General features: G+C 38.5%; 1 protein-coding gene across 2 annotated transcripts in view; it reads left to right on the top strand.

Annotated features, from left to right (window-relative positions):
- Positions 1-4,377: 4,377 nt before the first annotated feature.
- The window catches only part of LOC129246334 (coiled-coil domain-containing protein 96-like), a 49,317-nt gene continuing 33,010 nt past the window's right edge, over positions 4,378-20,684 (top strand). The window contains exons 1-4 of one of the 2 annotated variants that reach the window (XM_054885058.1): positions 4,378-5,725; positions 8,222-8,326; positions 8,397-8,493; positions 10,526-10,935. In XM_054885058.1, coding sequence (XP_054741033.1) covers positions 4,502-5,725; positions 8,222-8,326; positions 8,397-8,493; positions 10,526-10,932 — 1,833 coding nt within the window. In that variant the 5' untranslated portion in view covers positions 4,378-4,501 and the 3' untranslated portion in view covers positions 10,933-10,935. Of the gene's footprint in view, positions 5,726-8,221; positions 8,327-8,396; positions 8,494-10,525; positions 10,936-20,684 lie in introns of those variants that run through there. The other variant, XM_054885059.1, reaches the window with a different exon arrangement.

The following is a 20,684-nucleotide window of genomic DNA, read 5'->3' on the forward strand; positions in this document are numbered from 1 at the left end:
GGTAAAAAAGTTCTTAGTGAAACATTAAAGCTTATCCGCTCAAGTAGATCTGGACGGTCAATGATCCATTAAAAATACTGAGAACAAACGAAAGCGAAAGGACTGCCCTTCTCTTTTCTAGAGATTCGAAATTAATGAGTTTTAGCCGAAAATTATAGAAGGGCACATGGGCCTCAAATCGTAAAGAACGTAAAACCAGCTTGATTAATATTTTTTGAATACGCTCTAAGGCATCAACATATTTTTGTTAATTTTTGGCCTTTTCATATTTGGTGGTTTTAAAATGGTTTTCGAATCATCCTTCTACTGGGAAATCTGGTTATTTTATTAATAATGTTAGAGCTTTAAAACGTTAATATCGTACATTTGGCACCTTTCCTTTATTGGATGAGCTCCTCCTACTATTTGTGGTGTGCGTCTTGATGTTGTTCATAAATGGTGGGGTCTACAGCTTTTAACAAGTCAGATGGTTTTCTATAAGAAGCTTTTTCAAGGCGAAAACACACTTCGGAGGTTGTCAAGGAGCGATCGCCAATAGAAAAAACTTTTTCTACCAATGAGTGTTGCGTGCCCGAGACTTTTGAATAGTAGCTACGTACCAACCCATTCGGCTACAGCGGCAGCCCTTTTAAGCTGACGAAAATTGTTGCAAGCTATCCTAGCCTATAATCGAGCAATAAAAGTATTCGACTTTGCAAAATGGAAAACTCACAAAACAATCGACAATTGAAGCACAAATCACACGCATGGGAAGAAACTAGAGAAATGCTGAAAACAACAAGAAAAACGTAAAGCTTCAAATTGAAACAAACCATAAAAATGTTCAACAAAAATTTATTCAAAATTTTCAAAACAACTCAAAATTACAGGACACGAAAGCAAAATGTCTCAATCGAGTGCTAACAAAAAAGCGAAAAGAAGATACAGTCGAAACCGGAACGAAAATAAGTCAACACAAACTGAGCGAGTGCGACCGGCAACTCCAACAGCAACAATAAATGGTTCGGTTATTCTGAAAATAACCGATTTTACGAAAGTCGAACATGATGGTCGGAGTAGTGTTGATGAGGCATCTATGAGCGATCAGTCATCCATTTGTTCGGCGAATTCTGCAATGCGGCGTCGTAGCAAACCGCTTGTGAGCGTTACAAACTGTGCGAGCCAAACCAGCAAAGAGCGGCGCAACTCTATTTTGGATGCTTCTGAAGCGGCTTCAGCTTCGGATGAGGCAGAAAATATAACTACTTCAAATATTGTATCGTACGACTACTTGGAGGGGCAGCCGTTGGTAACTTCGTTGGTTGAGATGCCACTCAGCGATAGCGAAAGCGATCAGCCACAGAGTTTAAAGGAGATCATAAGCAAAACGAGAAATTGACGAAATTTGTACAGGGTTATACACGTGAACATAATTTCATGTTTCTTTTTGAGAGACAGTTTTATTAATTTACTTTTTAGAATTCATCGATTAAGGTCAGTAAATCAAAGAAATATGAAAAACAATTCTTTGTGTTTTTTAATCGAAAGTAAATAAGAAACACAGCCGGGTTGTTGAAAAAGTTGTGTAATTATTTGACTTTTTAATATTTTTTCCAAATACATGGCAAGTGCCTCCTTATATCCCTTTCATCGCGAATATGTTCGCGCTAGATAGAGAGGAGCCTGTGCTGGATCTTGTAGCACGACAATGCTGCCGGATCCACTTTATACCGCAGATATTACGCTCTAGGACTTTTTCGTATTTCCGAGGACGAAATCGCTCTTAAAAGGAACTCATTCTTTTTGTCCGAGTCTAACAAAGCGTGCCAGTCGTTTCTTTCTTGTGCTAACCGGCGGCAGTTGGACAAACCAAGTGAAGCCAAGTTCCTGATATTTTCAACACAGAGGAGACCTTCCTCTGCTATCACCAACTGGTACCGCATCGAATACTTCCAGAGCCGTAGCATTTGTATCCATTCGGACGACATGACCCAACCAGCGTAGCCGCTGGATCTTTATTCGCTGCGCAATGTCTACGAGTATGCCGTCGAAAAGCTTACACAGCTCATTGTTCCGTCACCTACAATACTCGCCGTCACCAATGTGCAAAGGTTCAAAAATCTTCCGCAGAATCTTTATCAGAATTCTTTCTCAAGCCCTCCAAGCGACGCTTTATCGGATATTGTCATCGTCCACGCTTCTGCGCCATACGTTGGGACGGACATGATAAGAGCCTTGTAGAGTGTTAGTTTTGTTCCACGAGAGGGGACTGAACTATTCAATTGCCTACTTAGTCCAAAGTAGCACTTGTTGGCAAGGGCGATTTTGCGTTGGATTTCAAGGCTGGCATTGTTATCGGTGTTAATGCTGGTTCCTAAATAAACGAAGCCTTTTACATTATCGAAATCATAACTGTTAACAGTGATGTGAGTGCCGATACGCGAGTGCGCCGACTATTTGTTTGGACAGGAGGTACTTTGTTTTGTCCTCGTTCACCACCAGACCCATTCGCTTTGCCTCTCTATCCAGTTCGGAAAAGGCAGAACTAATAGCACGGCTGTTAAGGCTGATGATGTCAATATCATCGGCATACGCCAACAATTGTACGCTCTTATAAAATATTGTGCCTGAGCGATTAAGTTCTGCGACTCGTACGATCCTCTCCAACGTCAAGTTAAAGAAGTCACACGACAGAGAGTCACCCTGTCTGAAACTTCATTTGGTATCAAACGGCTCGGAGAGGTCCTTCCCAATTCTGACGGCGCTGCTGGTGTTGAGCAACGTCATCTTGCACAGCCGTATTAGTTTTGCGGGGATACCAAATTCAGACATCGCTGCATGCAGGAAACTCCTCTTCGTACAGTCGAGTGCAGCTTTGAAATCGACGAAAAGATGGTGTGTGTCGATTCTCCTTTCATGTGTCTTTTCCAAGATTTGGCGTATTGAGAATATTTGGTCGATGGTAGACTTTCCAGGTCTAAAGCCACACTGATAAGGTCCAATCAGTTGGTTGACGGTGGGCTTCAGCCTTTCACACAATACGCTCGCTAGAACCTTATAGGCGATATTTAGAGGACTAATCCCGCGGTAATTGGCACAGATTGCAGGATCCCCCTTCTTATGGATTGGGCAGAGCACACTTAAATTCCAATCGGTAGGCATGCTTTCATCCGACCATATTTTGCATAGGAGCTGATGCATGCACCTTACCAGCTCCTCGCCGCCATGTTTGAGTAGCTCAGCGGAACGACAGTTCCGTCGTCAACAATTGGGCTATCGGAATCTTCACATTCTCTGTGACATGCGCAGCTATCACTGTTTAATAGGTTTGAGAAGTGTTCCCTCCATAGAATTTTCAGGCGATGTTCCGGTTGGCCAGCATCTCAAGCTCCTCGCACTCACGTATTTCGGCTGCTCGTTTCTTCTTTCGGATAATACGTCTCTCTTCCTTTCTTAGCTCTCGGTAGCGGTCCCACATGGTTTGCGTTGCGCCCAATCTCGGCGTGGCTGTGTAGGCAGCATCTTCTCTTTCTGCGGCAGCTTGGCATTCCGCGTCGTACCAACTGCTTTTTCGGGCTTACGGGAATCCGATTTCTTCTTCGGCGGAGGTACGTAGAGAACGAGAAATGTTGCTCCATTGCTCGTGCATGCCGGAGTGGCGAATCTTCACTCTGTCTATTGTGATTGCCGCTTTTCGATGTCGAACATTCTTTGCGTAGGTCAGATTCTGGCGGTCGATAGTCAAATTTTCTTCATAACTTAAATTGATTGTGTGTGTTATTGACAGACAGAAACATATCGATGTTGAAAGGATATCCACGCCTGAGAGTTTCAGATATCTTGGCTCCACTGTAAGCGATGATTGCTCACTAGACCACGAAGCGAGGAACCGCATACAAGCCAGCTGTCTTGAGTGTTCGACCAGATATTGAACAAGGAATGTGTGCACCTTTCTTGTTTAATTGCTCATCTGGCACACTTAATAAGCTGCAGCTCAAAATAATAACTGAATGATAACCAATAAGGGTTCATATTCTAATGCCTGTATTCAGAAGACTCTTCGTTACTTTTTTTGAAGAAAGAAAAACCCATTTTGTTCCTCGCTCATATTCCGGTATACGGTTCTATTGCATCATGCATATAAAAGGCGGCATTGGCTATGAACTTTGTGAAGTATTTCATAAGAACTTATCAAGATACGTTGCGATTTTCTGATTAATAAATAAATGATAAATCAAATTTGGGACTAAATCTCTTCCTTATCTGCGCTGAAGCTGATCTTGGAAACTTGGTGATTGTTCTACTGGCAGAAAAATATTTTTATATTCAACTATTCCCAAGTAGTTTGCACAGTTTCTCAAATCAAAGTTTCGTTGACATATAATTTAGTTCTTCAAAGGCAGTCATTTGTTACAGTCTTGAGTTTTTGTATTTTTTCACATTTTTTTAAAGATTCTTTATTTTCTTACAATTTTGTATATTTTTTGTTTTTTGTGTATCATTTTGTAAACATTTCGGCCAGATGGAACCGGAAGAAGCCGCAGATGAGCCGGATGGCTTTGGCGAGTTGACGTCATCGAAGCTTTTGTCTGCTACTACAACTAAAACGGAAAAATCTTTAGATTCCGATATCCCTGTTGACGCAATAGGAACTAAAAAGGAAAAACATGTACATACTTCAAAGTATAGGTACTGTAGTGGATTGGAAGAGGATGATGAAATTTTGTTGGAGATTAAGGCATTTGAAGAGGAACAGTCGTCAGAATCAATCGTAGAAGAAGAAGTTGGCTTGGTACATCGCTTAAGGCTTAGCGCACTGGAACAACTTGCGGCAGTGCCAGATATAGAAAGTATCTCATCATCTTCCACATTTGTATATGAAGATTTCTACAAGCCTCGTGAAACCCAAAGTATCGATTCGAAATTAAAAGGGAAATTTGTGGATCCACTTACAGGCCTAGATATAGAAGAACAAGTTAGTTCAGATAAAACTGAAGATTTGGAATATGATTTTGTTGATATGGATGAATTTGCCGGAGAAGAAACGGAAGAACCCGCACTTACAGATATCACTGAAGATAGTGAACTATTAGAGCTCGAAAAATGGGATGCTGATAGGGAAAAAATCGAGGAGACAAAATTGGTGCAGCCAGATTATGAAATTATTGATTTCGGCTTCGACAAACAAACACCTTCAGCTTCAGAATTGGACTTCGAGCAGGCATTGCGGGAAGAAACACAGCGGCAAAATGAGGCAATCGTAAATTTATTTGTCGAAAACTTAATTGATTTAGTTGTTGACACAGTTCAATATAAGGATCCCCGAGAAATACTACGTAAGTCCATTGATAAACGAAAATTGATGGATGAGATTAATGAAAAGCTCGGCGAACTCGAATCGGAACAGATGGTGCGCGCGTGCCTCCATCAAGGTGTAGTTAAATATCATAAACGTAAAGGACTTTTTCGCGCAATTATGAGTGATACACCGAAAAGTATTGAATATTTCATGGGAAAATTTCAAGAGCAATTGCAGAAATACGATGAAGTGATGGGAAAAGAGGAAGAATTGATGATGTCAACCAAAGTAGAGAAAGAGCATTTAAAAGAGGTAGTGGCTGAGAAAGAGCGTACAGTTGAGGCAAAGGTTAAGGAATTTGAAGATCTTGTACGGAAAGTGCTCTTACCGTTTGAAGGCGCAGCGAAGAAGTCACAGAAGGCCGATAAAAATTTTAATTATTGCCAAGTAAGCTGAAAGTGAACAATTTTTTGCGATAAAAAAAGCTTTTAATGCACACAGAGGTAATAAGAAGAGACGAAGTCAAATGCGTAAAATATTTTTTATTTAATTTTTCAAACTTGGTACAAAATACAAAAGAAAAAAAAGAAAAACGTAATCAGTTTCCTTCAAAGTTGTAAAATTTGCAAAAGATTTTCTTGAAAAATTCCAGGTATGCAGTTTTATAGCCCATTAAATGTTGGGTGAGATATGTGCCTGTTTAAAGTGGCTTAAAATTTGCGTTGAATTTTCATTTTTTTTTTTTTTTTTGTTGACGGTGTAATACGTTTGCCTTCATAAAACTAAAGCTCGATTTTTTTAAATCATATAAAATATATAAAAAATTACAAAAATTAGACATTTTTATGAGGGTAATTTGTTGAAGTTTTTTGAATTTTGTACAAAGTTTGAAATGTTAAATTTTTTGTGGGGAATAAACTATATTTTTATGAAAAGAAAAAAAATGAGCGCGTGAAAATTAAGTGATTTTCATGAATTTTTTTTATAAGTAGGGATGATTATTTGAGGATCGGACAAACTATAATTTATTTAACATACAGGGTGAACGATAAAAAGTGTTACCTATTCAAAACACCATAACTTTTTTGTGTGAAATTAGTTTTTATTGATTTCAAAGACAAAATTGTTCAAAAATGATTACAATTTTAACATATATTTACTTTAACTCGATATGACAACCTTTTGCCTTGACTATAGCCTTTAAACGGTAAAGAAATGAGTTGCATGCTGCACGAATGTGATCTTGAGATATTTTGGCCCATTCTCGTATAATCGCTTTTTCAGCGCGTCCATACTAGCATTTTTTTTTAGTCCTCACTTTGCTCTCCAAAATGGACCAGATGGAATAGTCCATCGGATTTGCGTCTGGCGAATTCGAAAGCCATTGTGTGGACGGAATGAAGTGTGGAACATGGTTTTTTAACCATTCTTGGTTCACACGAGCTTTATGAGACGGTGCCGAGTCCTGTTGGAACGTCCACGACCGAAATGTTTGCATGCCCACGGCTCTAAAGCAGCTTCTAAAGCATTTTCCCGATAATAAGTCGCATTCACTTTGACACCAGGCTCCATAAAAGCGATTGGAGAGCATCCATCAGGGGTCACTGCGGCCCAAACCATTACTTGCGATGGGAAACTGCTTCGAGTGGCCGTACGTAGGGTCAAATTCTCGTATGAGCTTTCGGTCAAGTAAACACGATCATTTTGAGTGTTTATGAACTGCTCAATTGGGACATTTTTTTCATCAGAAAACACAATGTCAGGAAATTCGTCCGCCACGTTTGTGCAAGCGCAACAACTCCTTTGCTCTTTCGCACCGAACTTTTTTTTTGCTGTGGTGAAAGATCGTGTGCTTTTTGGAACTTGTAAGCCTTGACCTTGAGCTCATTTCTCAATATGCGTCGAATGCTGTCTTGCGATATTTTCAGTTCTTTGGCCATTTTTCTTCCACTTAGATGTGGATTTCGTTCAAGTCGAGACTTCACTTTCGGAACCATTTCTGGCGTTGTTGCGGTTTTTTTTGGTCTACCTCCATAGCGTTTTGCGATGCTACCAGTATCATTGTCCAACGTTTTATAGTGCGATACACAAACATTTTATTCACTTTGAGGTGACTGAGCTCACGAACCATGGCTGGTTGTGACTTTCCAGCCAAATGTAATGCAATCACACTATTACGTTTGAATTCCATTACAGAAAAAAAAAATTCAACAAAACTGAGACGCAAATGCTTTTGATGGCTTATAAACAATATATTGAACTGTCATTAGAACAATTTTGACGTTGATGTCATGAGCTGTTTTACAGATACAAGCAGTGTGAAGTTGGTAACACTTCATATCGTTCACCCAGTATATTCGACTATACTGACACAAAGTTTTATTAAAAAATATTAAAAATTACAATTGTTGCATAATTAATGCAATGACGTCATAAAAAACGGATGCACCCTGGTGGCCACGATACAACGGTGAAAAATCATCTGAAAGCAAAAAATTTTAAAAATTCTTAATCTATACATCAATGGCTATCGTCGTACGTGGCGGTTTTTTTTGGTTTTGTTTTTTTTTTTTTGAGAAAATGGTGGCGGTTTGAAAAATGAGTTTGTGTTTTTAAACACACTCGAGCTTGACTTGTTTACAGTAGCACAGAAAACAAACTATGTGACATATCACGCTGAAATTTGCCATGTAAGCTTATAACAGTCCTACCAAAAAACAACAAAATTTTTTTTGCCATATGTCATCCGCGGACCGTTTTATTGATAACGTCTCATTCATATTTGAGCAGAAGCTATGTCTTAAAATATAATAAGTTTTATAAATTACGTTGAAAAATCAATACCGATTTTTTGTATAGAAAGAGATGCACCCTAAAATACATACACAAATATGTTGTATAATTTTTTGTTTTTGTTTACTAGTGTGAAATTTATTCTTGCAGGACATAAATGCCCTTTTGAACCAGATTAACACGGCACGCATGGAAATATCCAATGTTCGATTTAAACTAATCAAAAAGCAACATTTATATGCTGAATTGAAAGAAGTAAAATATAAACTGAAAATATTATTTGGAGATATTTCTACAAATATTGCACCTTTAATATTTTTTATAGAAACTAAGCCAAATGCAAAAAATTGGCGACGGATTATGTTTGTCTCAGTTCGAAAATTTGCAAAATGAAGTCAAACAATTGGGCAAGAAAACTGATGGTAAGTTGGCAAATACGAGGGTGACTATTTATATTGTGAGTGTAACAAAAATGAAATAGTTTAAGGATGCGAAAATCCACGATGTAGCGCTAGTCATGATTTTGCTGACTTCTGTGGACTGACTTCAAAGTTTTGGGATGTAAAGATATGACCATTTTCTTAACCTTTGATAAATTATGTGGGGATGAAAGAGAAAAAATCCGTTACACTACTAAATGAGCGTGCGATATTTTACTTTTCGCACAGCGTACATGTTTTTGAAATAGGACCCTTGAATGAGGGATGCCACATTTTTGGCAAGCATTGATTTCATATATTCTACTTTTTGATTTGAGTCCCATGCGTAATAAATATCATAATCTTACGAAAACCCCCGAATAAATGTGGGAACTACAAATCGATCACTAACGCCAGCATTAGTTGAATAAAGCGGGTCTCAGATGATGCGATATGTTGCACAATTTCAATAGGTTTTACCAAAAGTCGGCAACACAAGTTGAATTAAGGGGCCCACAGACGATGCGATTTGTTGCACAACTTGAATAGAATGTGCTAAAAGTCGTAATGTATTAATGTTGGTTGTATCAAATGGCCGCACTAGTTGAATTAAGCGGCCCTCAGACGATGCGATTGGTTGTATAATTTGAGTAGATTGTACCAAAAGTCGTAAGTTGTATCAACTGGCAGCCGAACTGGCAGTTGAATAAAGTGGCCCTCAGACGATGCGATTTTTTTTACAATTTGAGTAGATTGTATATTACCAAAAGTCGTAATGTGTTAATCTAAGTTGTATCAAATGACAGCACTATTTGAATAAAGTTACCCTCTGACGATGCGATTTGTTGTACCACTTCAGTAGATTGTACCAAAAGTCGTAATGTATAAATCTAAGTTGTATCAAATAGCAACACTATTTGAATAAAGTGGCCCTCAGACGATGCGATTTGTTGTACAATTTGAGTAAATTTTACAAAAAGTCGTAACGTGTTAACCAAGTTGTATCTGTAGCACCACCCGTTGCATGAAATTAACAATTTCTTTATTATGGTCGTGTGAACGTCCGCAACGCATGAGCGCATGTTGTAAAATTTTATAACATTTTTTGTTTTCATTCTTCTGATACATGGACCACCTATGGAAGCACGTTTCAAGTAGCAGACTATGATAGCTGGATAGATTGCATTAAGAAATTTGGTAATGCGCCAAAAGCCTGAATCATTAAAAGTAAAAAATACAAAACGAGATCTATCAATAGGATGGCGGATTTTCTTAAAAATAAAATAGTAAAATTCGGAATGAACACATTTTTTAATATTCACATTCTTGCCATCGAGCGCTGCAACACTTTGCCGATATTTTAAAAAATTGTTCGGTGACTTCTTAGTAATTTCTGAGAAGTTTCTGGCCTCTAAAAGTAGATAACACTACGTACTTTTCGTATTTGTAGTAAGTTAGTTTTCCCAGTACCTGAATGCACTACGTGCAATGCTGCTGATTGCTTGTGGGCTGTCGAAAAGTTAAGGCGTAATGCTTATTGCCTTTCGGTTATCGCCTCTAAGACTCAATGGCTTCTTTTTGGAAGGCCACTTTTTTCAAAAGATGTTAAAATCTGTAGATAATTTTACAATCTATGGGCTCTGTTTTGTAGTCATCTTAAAAGTTTAACATTTAATAACTCATTTTTCTCTTTTAACCACATTTTCGGTAATTTACCATTTATCTTCCTTCTCTGCAACTCCGTTTATAATCAAAAGCTGAATATTTCTGTTGCTCATTTCGTCTGCACTCACCTGTATTGAAAATATAAACGTGTGAGAGGCTAACGACCAACATATCGCACGACCGGTCGCATAACCTGCTTACAACGTGTGGGCACTCTATAAGGTTGCATTATAAAATTTAAAAGTTTCATTGAAAATGTCAGCTACATAGAATCCTAGATTCACAATAAAAATAGTGTCTTTCTTAATATATGTAGTTTTACGCTTGCTATTAATATTTACTCACAGTTTATATTTGTTTTAAATATTAGAACGCAATACAGAACTTTCGAGAGCGCAAATTCGTCGTCAATTCGATGTGCATATCAGCACGCACTTGAAAGAACGCACACTAATGATGCGCAGTACGCTCTCAGTGCAGAAGCTTTACTATCAGACTTTGCTGGAAGACCTTGAAGAAACTCGACGTCAACTTAACAAAGAAAGGCTGCTGCGTGACCGAATGCGTAAAGAAACCAGGGAATGCTACTTCCAAGGCGGCTTACTATTAAAGCCCGCCCTAATGCTTGACTACGACAACACTGTCGAGGAGGTGAACCAAAAGTCTATTACTATTTATTTGCTGCACAATCAATATAAAAAGATAAACGCGAAAGTTGCGCAATATGAGAAATTGCTTCAATCTGGTTTCACAAATAAATTAAAGGTGAACGATTGAAAATTGTGCATATTTATTTTAAAGAAGATTTGAGTTGTATACAAGTTTAAAAATCGATCTGCCTTAATCCTCATAGGTGTAAGTATTCGTAATCTGTCTATGCTAGAAATGCAAACATTAGCGTGAACTAAGCTTGCTTATGCAGAGTATACACGCTCCAACCATTGTAACAACACGTTGTACAATGAGTTGGACGCTTGCTTAGTATACACGTTCCAACATGATATTCAATGCGTGGTTAACTGCACACTCTGGGAACTATGCAGGCTGCAAAGAATGTGTATGTTTAAGCATTACGGGTGCCATGAGTAGAACCTCCCCTTGGATCTTAAGATACAACAGGAAGCAATAAAAGCAATGTGTAGACTCCATAAATATGGTTTCTGGTACGAAAACGGAACTTCGAGATACAGAGATATGTTTGAGTTGCTATCTGCGCAGCATCTTGTCTTGTATTTGATGTCAGATTTCCATTGCGTGAGCAATGGAGCAATCCAGAATGCATTCAGGGAGGTTTGACGGATATTTTCTTTACTGATGGGGCAAAGAATGAAATAGGATCTGGAGCCGGATGGTACTTTAATGATAATAATAAGTATCACTATGCTATGGGAGAAATGGTAACTGTTTTCCAAACGGAAATTTTTGCCATCGTGAAAGTAGCCGAATGGATAATCAAGAGGAGATGGAGCGGGAAACAGATTGGAGTTTTCAGTGACAGTCAAGCTGCACTGAAGGCCCTAGAGAACGTGAAGCAAACATCAAAGATTATTCAAGAATGTAAGAAGAAGCTTAATTCTGTCGCAAGACAGAACAGGCTTTTACTTATATGGGTTCCAGGACACTCCGGTGTTCAAGGAAAGGAAACTGCCGATGAATTGGCCAACCATGGATCAGCGGTTCCCCCATAAGGGAGAACCAATAATCAGAATCAGTTCCGCAGGAATCATGAATTGGATCAGCGATTATGTAGGCAATCTACATAAAGATTCTGGTCTAGAACGCTGCTGATCTGCAAAGTGTTTCGTGACAAGTGCGAAACAGGTGTTTTACTCAAAAATTCATTACTCAAAAACAATTCATTTTAGCTACTGGGCATTCAGCTCAATTGAAGTTTGAGGTGTCCTCTTGATTTGGAAAAAATTAAAAAAAAAAAATACACTTTTTGAAATACACTTTTTGAAATATTGAAATATTTAACTACTTTTTTGCAATTGTTTCTACATGAAGTCGCTCGTGCAACTAATTACGATCATTTTGAACCCAGAATCATGAAAATCGGTTCTTTTACGACTAGTTTATGAGCATTTAAAAAAAAAATCTTATATAAATAAAAAAAATCGATTTTGAGCCGAAAAATAAAATTGCTGATAAATCTTGAAACAATTTTTTTTCGGGCGAACAAAAAAATAAGTGTGTTATTATTTTGACCAGAGAGCAACATATTTGAGTTAAATCGAAATCGAAGAACATGACCTGAATAGCCCGGTTGAATTGAAGACGGAAAACATCAACTATAATTTTTGTATGGAATTTTGATTTTGTTTGAATACTTCTACTTCATGACTTTTATATTATTTCGAAATTTTCATGATTATTTATGAAAAAATCTTAACTTATGGCAAAATTTACCAAAGCTAGTCACTGGCTACCATTCATTTTTATTTTATTTTAATACGAATATTTGATTTTAAAAAGACAATTTAGGAGTTCAATGATCACAAAAATTGATAGATGTGGGAGTCGATCAAATTACACAATATAATAACAAAAAAATATAAAATAATAAGCAAAATCGCCTATACTCCAAGTGGCATTTAGTATGAGGTACACCTAGTAAACAACAGATAACAAATTTATATTTAGACATCACGTCCCAAAAGGTAGCTAACGGAAATCTGGTTTTGTTTACTTTTCGAAACATTTGTTTCGCAGCGATCATAAAAATATGATATGTCAAGTCTGTGTACAAAAGTTATCCAAAGAATGAGTCTATTCATAAATCTAGAAAATCCCGTGTATTTGTGTTAATTCTTCTAAGCTATTTGGTTGTGTTCTTTGGTAAATTCACTCCTAAAAGTGAAAGGGTATATATGAGTAAGCAGTATCTCCCTTGTTGGAGAAGTGTCATGAAGTTTATTTTAAGCTTGAAATTAAAATTAAAGTAAATAAGCGGTGCTTAAAATGTTTTGTTTAAGGTGTTATAAATATTTTACGGCTTGGTACAAGGTTAAAAAACGGGTACTTTGCGTGTGCCAGTGCATCCAAAAATCACGTAGACGACTCGTATTACTACTTGACGACGAAGGGTAAAAAATATGGAAAAGTATAACACTCAATGAGAATGAGTCATCAGTGCCAAAGCAGTTACCATAACTCTCGGGCATTCTTGTATGGTTGAATACAGCGAAGTAGGTGCTTTTTCGGTTGTAGAGGTATTTTGGCTGCAAAAATTACAGAGCCACATACATATGTGATTAGTAGTCAAGTTTAGGTTTGACGAAACTAAAAAAACCCGATTATAAAAAAAATAAAAAATAGAGATCTTACACATTCCAGATTATTAAATTTATTTAAAATTTTTTGTGTACTAACTTTACAATTAAAATTGTCAGGAATACACTCGAAGGTTTGCCATTGCCTGCCGCGAGGTGACCTACCTACGTTTTCTCTGAATTACTGAATGTTCAGTCTCGCACCAACTCATCCGGCTACGGCGGCCGGCATAATAGGTGCATATTAAGGACGCTAAACGAGGTTAGTAAGAAAATAGCACTGACAGTAATCGGCAGCACTCCCTATGTAAATGCCCTAAATGCAAAAAACCGGCCTATGTGATTGTAATAGGAACTGAAGTAGACTGGCGTTGCCGGCCGTAATTTTTTGAACTGATACTCGTACAAAAAAAATAAAAAACTCTACTGTGATATATGATAGAAAAGCCTACCGCTCACTTCCTCGTTCAAAATTAGTGATATTTAAGACTATCCTTTTGAGGGTGTCAAGTCACAAATTTGAGGGCATAGTGTGACGTTGGAGAAGTGCGTAAGAGAGAGACTGAATTGGAGGAGGATTGTTGCTGAAGCTATGGCCCACCACAGACTGTGAAGCTAAGAGAGAGAGAGAGAGAGAGAGTGAGTGTGACCTTGTAAAGTTATTGTTATTACAATCATATTCAGCATCATTATAATAGGTCCGTTCATGAAGCAAATGATTTTTAACAATAACAAATAATTTGTAACAATTGTTACAAATTACCAGGTTTTGGAGTTTCTGTATCCAAAAAACTTGCAAAGTAGGGGAAAGTGTGAGATCAAAATGACATTTCATTTAAGACATTTCAAGGGTAAGTTGCAAGTTTTTACTGCATAATTTTTTACTTGGAAGAATTTGCAAGTGAGAAAAACAGCTGATCGTAAAGTAAAAATAAACACGAATTAAAATTTCGGAATTCAGTCAAAGTTCTAAATTTAAATAAAAAGACGATTAAAATGGAGAATATAGGTAAATATATTTGAGTTAAAATTTATAAAGTTTATTTGAAGTCATACATTAAATATGAATCGGACAATGATATAGAGGTATGCACGATACACAAACCGGAAGCATTGAAGGTATCTTTTGTGCTTCATGCTTTTACTTCTTGGACTTCTCTACTTCTACTTATATATGTATGTACATACATGATAAGACGGAAGCAAATAAAATATGAAGAACTCTATGATTGCTACAACAATAAATTTGCTAATGGAATGTTCTCCATCTGACAGCGATGATGAAATGGAACGAATTATTGTGGAAAAAATAAAATCTTCTCATGCTAAGCTCCATTATTTTGCATTTTTTTGCTTAATATTTTTTTAATTTAATACAAAAAAATGTTTACTTTTTGTGATTATCCTCGCCAACAATTTAATCAACTGTGTATAAAATATTCAAATTTTTACTAGTTTCGCGTTGACTCTTTTTTAATATTTCTCTCTTTGAGAGCGAATTCTCGGGAATTAAGTTACTTGCAAGTCATTGGATATTTTTTTACATTAACATAAGAAGATAATGATCGAGCTTTGTTATGAAGTATTTGTAATGTTCATTATTCTAGAAAGGGGCACATATTATTTCGACTATAAGGAAGTTGGCGCAGAAAAATTATGGTGACAGTTGATAGAAAAACTGTTTAGCTTAGAGAGGAATAAGTCAATATAGATAGAATATAAGATTGCGTTTAGCAGAAGCTGTCTTTAATTAATATTTATAAATAAGTTGAGGTTTCCTCCATTTGTGAAACAACATTAAGACGCACGCCCCAAATAGGAGGAGGAGCTCGGCCAAACACCCAAAAAGGGTGTACGCGTCATACATATAACGATATGAAGTGTTACCAACTTCACACTGCTTGTATCTGTAAAACAGCTCATGACACCAACATCAAGATGACAGTTCAATACATTGTTTATAAGCCATAAAAAGCATTTGCGTCTCAGTTTTGTTGAATTTTTTTTTCTGTAATGGAATTCAAACGTAATAGTGTTATTGCATTATATTTGGCTGGAAAATCACAACCAGCCATGGTTCGTGAGCTCAGTCACCTCAAAGTGAATAAAAAGTTTGTGTATCGCACTATTAAACGTTGCAATGATACTGGTAGCATTGCAAAACGCTATGGAGGTGGACCAAAAAAACCGCAACAACGCCAGAAATGGTTCGGAAAGTGAAGGCTCGACTTGAACGAAATCCACGTCGAAGTTGAAGAAAATTGGCCAAAGAACTGAAAATATCGGAAGACAGCATTCGACGCATATTGAAAAAGGAGCTCAAGGTCAAGGCTTACAAGTTCCAAAAAGCACACGATCTTTCACCTTAGTAAAAAAAAGTACGGTGCGAAAGAGCAAAGGAGTTGTTGCACTTGCACGAACGTGGCGAATTTCCTAACATTGTGTTTTCTGATGAAAAAAATTTCCCAATTGAGCAGTTCATAAACACTCAAAACGATCGTGTTTACTTAACCGAACGCTCATACGAGAATTTGAGCCTACGTATGGCCACTCGAAGCAATTTCCCATCGCAAGTAATGGTTTGGGCCGCAGTGACCGCTGATGGAGGCTCTCCAATCATTTTTATCGAGCCTGGTGTCAAAGTGAATGCGACTTATTATATTACTCGTCTTCCATCTGGTCCATTTTGGAGAGCAAGGTGAGGACTAAAAAATATGCCAGTATGGATGCGCTAAAAAAAGCGATTATACGAGAATGGGCCAAAATATCTCAAGATTACATTCGTGCAGCATGCAACTCATTTTTTGACCGTTTGAAGGCTATAGTCAAGGCAAAAGGTGGTCATATCGAGCTAAAGTAAATAAATGTTAAAATTGTAATCATATATGAACAATTTTGTCTTTGAAATCAATAAAAACTAATTTCACACAAAAAAGTTATGGTGTTTTGAATAGGTAACACTTCATATCGTTCACCCTGTATATAAATTAGTTGGGAGTGAGTTATGGTAATGAAGGTAGAAAGAAAATACACCTCCTGCTTAAAGTAAAAAGGATCTAAAACCATAATAATCGTGAATTCGTTGTTAATTGTAATATAATTGTCAGTTTTCTTATTAAAATATTAAAAAATTACACATAAATTTCTTTATATAATTTTCTTTCCATCTAGCGGTTCTTGAAATAGATATCAAAAATAAATTATACGAAATAATACGAAAAACTCCTCAAGTGAAAGTTTGTATTAAAACACAAAAAAAAAAAAATAAAACAAAAACATTCATATTACTTTGGCCAATATTAAGTTTCATAGTAAATTCGTATTTATTAAAGAAAACTTTTTCACAATTTGGGGGCTCAAAATTAACTTAGCGCTAGACCCGCTCCAAAATTTAAGGTATTTTCAGGACTTTTTTATACTAAAAAACGATACTTAGTTCTTTTAGGCTTTCTAGTTAACTTCTTTTACATCTTCTTCTTAATTGGCGCTATAACCGCTTACGCGATTTTGGCCGAGATTAACAAAGCGCGCCAGTCGTTTCTTTCTCGTGCTAACCGGCGCCAATTGGACACACCAAGTGAAGCCAAGTCCTTCTCCACCTGATCTTTCCAACGCAGAGGAGGCCTTCCTCTTCCTCTGCTACCACCAGCTGGTACCGCATCGAATACTTTCAAAGCCGGAGCGTTTGTATCCATTCGGACGACATGACCCAGCCAACGTAGCCGCTGGATCTTTATTCGATGCGCTGTGTCTATATCGTCGTAAAGCTCATACAGCTCATCGTTCCATCGTCTGCGATATTCGCCGTTGCCAACGTGCAAAGGTCCAAAAATCTTACGCAGAATCTTTCTCTCGAACACTCCAAGCGTCGCTTCATCGGATGTTGTCATCGTCCAAGCTTCTGCGCCATACGTCAGGACGGGCATGATGAGAGTCTTGTAGAGTGTTAGTTTTGTTCGTCGAGAGAGGACTTTACTGCTCAATTGCCTACTTAGTCCAAAGTAGCACTTGTTGGCAAGAGAGATTCTACGTTGGATTTCAAGGCTGACATTGTTATCGGTGTTAATGCTGGTTCCTAAATAAACGAAGTCCTTTACAACCTCGAATTTATAACTGTCTACAGTGACGTGGGTGCCGATACGCGAGTGCGCCGACTGTTTGTTTGAAGACAGGAGGTACTTCGTTTTGTCCTCGATCACCACCAGACCTATTCGCTTTGCCTCTTTATCCAGTTTGGAGAAGGCAGAACTAACAGCGCGGTTGTTAAGGCTGATGATGTCAATATCATCGGCATACGCCAGCAATTGTACGCTCTTATAAAAAATTGTGCCCGAGCGATTAAGTTCTGCGGCTCGTACGATGCTCTCCAACATCAGGTTAAAGAAGTCACACGACAGCGAGTCACCCTGTCTGAAACCTCGTTTGGTATCAAACGGCTCGGAAAGGTCCTTCCCAATTCTGACGGCGCTGCTGGTGTTGAGCAACGTCATCTTACATAGCCGTATTAGTTTTGCGGGGATACCAAATTCAGACATCGCGGCATACAGGTAACTCCTTTCCGTACTGTCGAATGCAGCTTTGAAGTCGACGAAAAGGTGGTGTGTGTCGATTCTTCTTTCATGGGTCTTTTCCAAGATTTGGCGTATTGTGAATAGTTGGTCGATGGTAGACTTTCCAGGTCTGAAGCCACACTGATAAGGTCCAATCAGTTGGTTGACGGTGGGCTTCAGCCTTTCACACAATACGCTCGCTAGAACCTTATAGGCGATATTTAGAAGACTAATCCCGCGGTAATTGGCACAGATTGCAGGATCACCCTTCTTATGGATTGGGCAGAGCACACTTAAATTCCAATCGGCAGGCATGCTTTCATCCGACCATATTCTGCATAGGAGCTGATGCATGCACCTTACCAGCTCCTCGCCGCCATGTTTGAATAGCTCAGCCGGCAGTCCGTCGGCGCCCGCGGCTTTGTTGTTCTTTAGCCGTGATATTGCTATTCTCACCTCGTCATGGTCGGGTAACGGAACGACAACTCCGTCGTCAACGATTGGGGTATCGGGATCTTCACATTCTCTATGACATGCGCAGCTGTCACCGTTTAACAGGTTCGAGAAGTGTTCCCTCCATAATTTAAGATTGCGCTGTACGTCAGTCACCAGATCGTCGTCTTTGTTCTTACAGGACAACGCCCCGGTCTTAAAACCTTCTGTAAGCCGCCGAACTTTCTGGTAAAATTTTCGGGCGTTGTTCCTATTGGCCAGCATCTCAAGCTCCTCGCACTCACGTATTTCGGCCTCTCGTTTCTTCTGTCGGATAATACGTCTCTCTTCCTTTTTTAGCTCTCTGTAGCGATCCCACATGGCTCGCGTTGCGCCCGATCGCAGCGTGGCTCTATAGGCGGCATCTTTTCTTTCGGCGGCAGCATGACATTCCTCGTCGTACCAATTGTTTTTTCGGGCTCGCCGGAATCCGATTTCTTCTTCGGCGGCGGTACGTAGGGAACGAGAAATGTTGCTCCATTGCTCGCGCATGCCGGTGTGTTGGGCAGTGCTCTCCGAGAGCAGGAGTGAGAGTCGAGTGGCGAATCTTCTGGCTGTCTGTTGTGATTGCAGCTTTTCGATGTCGAACATTCTTTGCGTAGGTAGATGTACGTTTTTTGCTGCACAGAGGCGTGTGCGCAGTTTGGCTGCAACAAGGTAATGATCCGAGTCGATATTGGGTCCTCGGATCGTACGTACATCTAATACACTAGAAGCGTGTCTTCCATCTATCACAACATGATCGATCTGGTTTCGCGTTTTTCGATCTGGAGACAGCCAGGTAGCTTGGTGAATCTTCTTATGCTGGAATCTGGTGCTACAGACTACCATGTTTCGGGCCCCGGCGAAGTCGATCAGCCTCTGTCCGTTACCGGATGTTTCGTTGTGCAGGCTGAATTTTCCGACTGTGGGACCAAAAATTCCCTCCTTGCCCACCCTGGCGTTGAAGTCGCCAAGCACGATTTTTATGTCGTGGCGGGGGCAGCGCTCATAGGCACGTTCCAAGAGCTCATAGAAAGAATCCTTGGTCGCATCGTCCTTCTCTTCCGTTGGGGCGTGGGCGCAAATTAGCGAGATGTTGAAAAATCGCGCTTTGATGCGGATTGTTGCGAGACGCTCGTCCACCGGAGTGAACGACAGTACTTGGCGACGAAGTCTCTCTCCCACAACAAATCCGACACCGAATTTGCGCTCCTTTACATGGCAGCTGTAGTAGACGTCGCAAGGTCCTATGTTTTTCTTACCTTGCCCCGTCCATCGCATCTCTTGGATGGCAGTGATGTCAGCCTTTACTCTCACGAGGACATCAACCAGCCGGGCAGAGGCACCTTCCCCATTAAGGGACCGGACATTCCAGGTGCATGCCCTCAAATCGTATTCCTTATTCTTCTTTTACATACAAAAATGAAAAAAAAAATTGTTTTAATTTTAATATAATAATTAAAAAAAATAGCGCTGAAGTTGACCCTCCCGAAAAATTGGAGCTGGACGGTCTTGTCCATTCTGGCTCTTCTACATACTTATCTGAAACATTAAAACCACTAAACTTATTAATCTGTATGGCTGTAGACTATGTTCCGCTACTAGAATAAAAAATAAGTTGCCAAAATGGCCCATTTTTGAATTTCACACTCAGAAAATCGGTTATTTTCGGTTTTTAAATAAAAATTTAGACGATTCGGTTAAATAGTTTTTTTTTTTTTGACAACACCAGGCCGAAAAAAGTCGTTTCGGGATAAATTTGTTTAAAATTTGAAGTTACAGGAGCGCGTGGGCCGCTCTCTACCTAGTTAATTGACTGTAGAAGCTATAATATTGGGAATTTCCACATAAAAAATTCACAATATATTTTTAAGATGCCATACTTTCGAAATATCGAAAAAACAATGATTCGATTTTTTGAAATTTTTAAACCACCGGGTCCACTTAAGAGCTGTGTTTTACTGAAATTCTTTCTTGGAATTATATATAGAATTTGAATCTGCTAGGAACGATGTCTTGAAAGAATGATAACATATTTTAAATTTTTAATTTTCTTTTTGCATACTTTCTAGAAATAATAGTTCGAACAAAGCAGAAATTAATACAAAAATGAGAGAAACTACAATATTTAAATCCATGTAGTTTTTAAGTAACCCCTTCATTTTTTTTGGTAGTGGAAAGTAGAGGCCGAAAAGCAATATTAAATTTTGTTTACCCAATCGTATCCAGTAAA

The sequence above is a fragment of the Anastrepha obliqua genome, chromosome 4 (genome assembly GCF_027943255.1).
Source record: "Anastrepha obliqua isolate idAnaObli1 chromosome 4, idAnaObli1_1.0, whole genome shotgun sequence".
Classification (NCBI taxonomy): Eukaryota; Metazoa; Arthropoda; class Insecta; order Diptera; family Tephritidae; genus Anastrepha; species Anastrepha obliqua.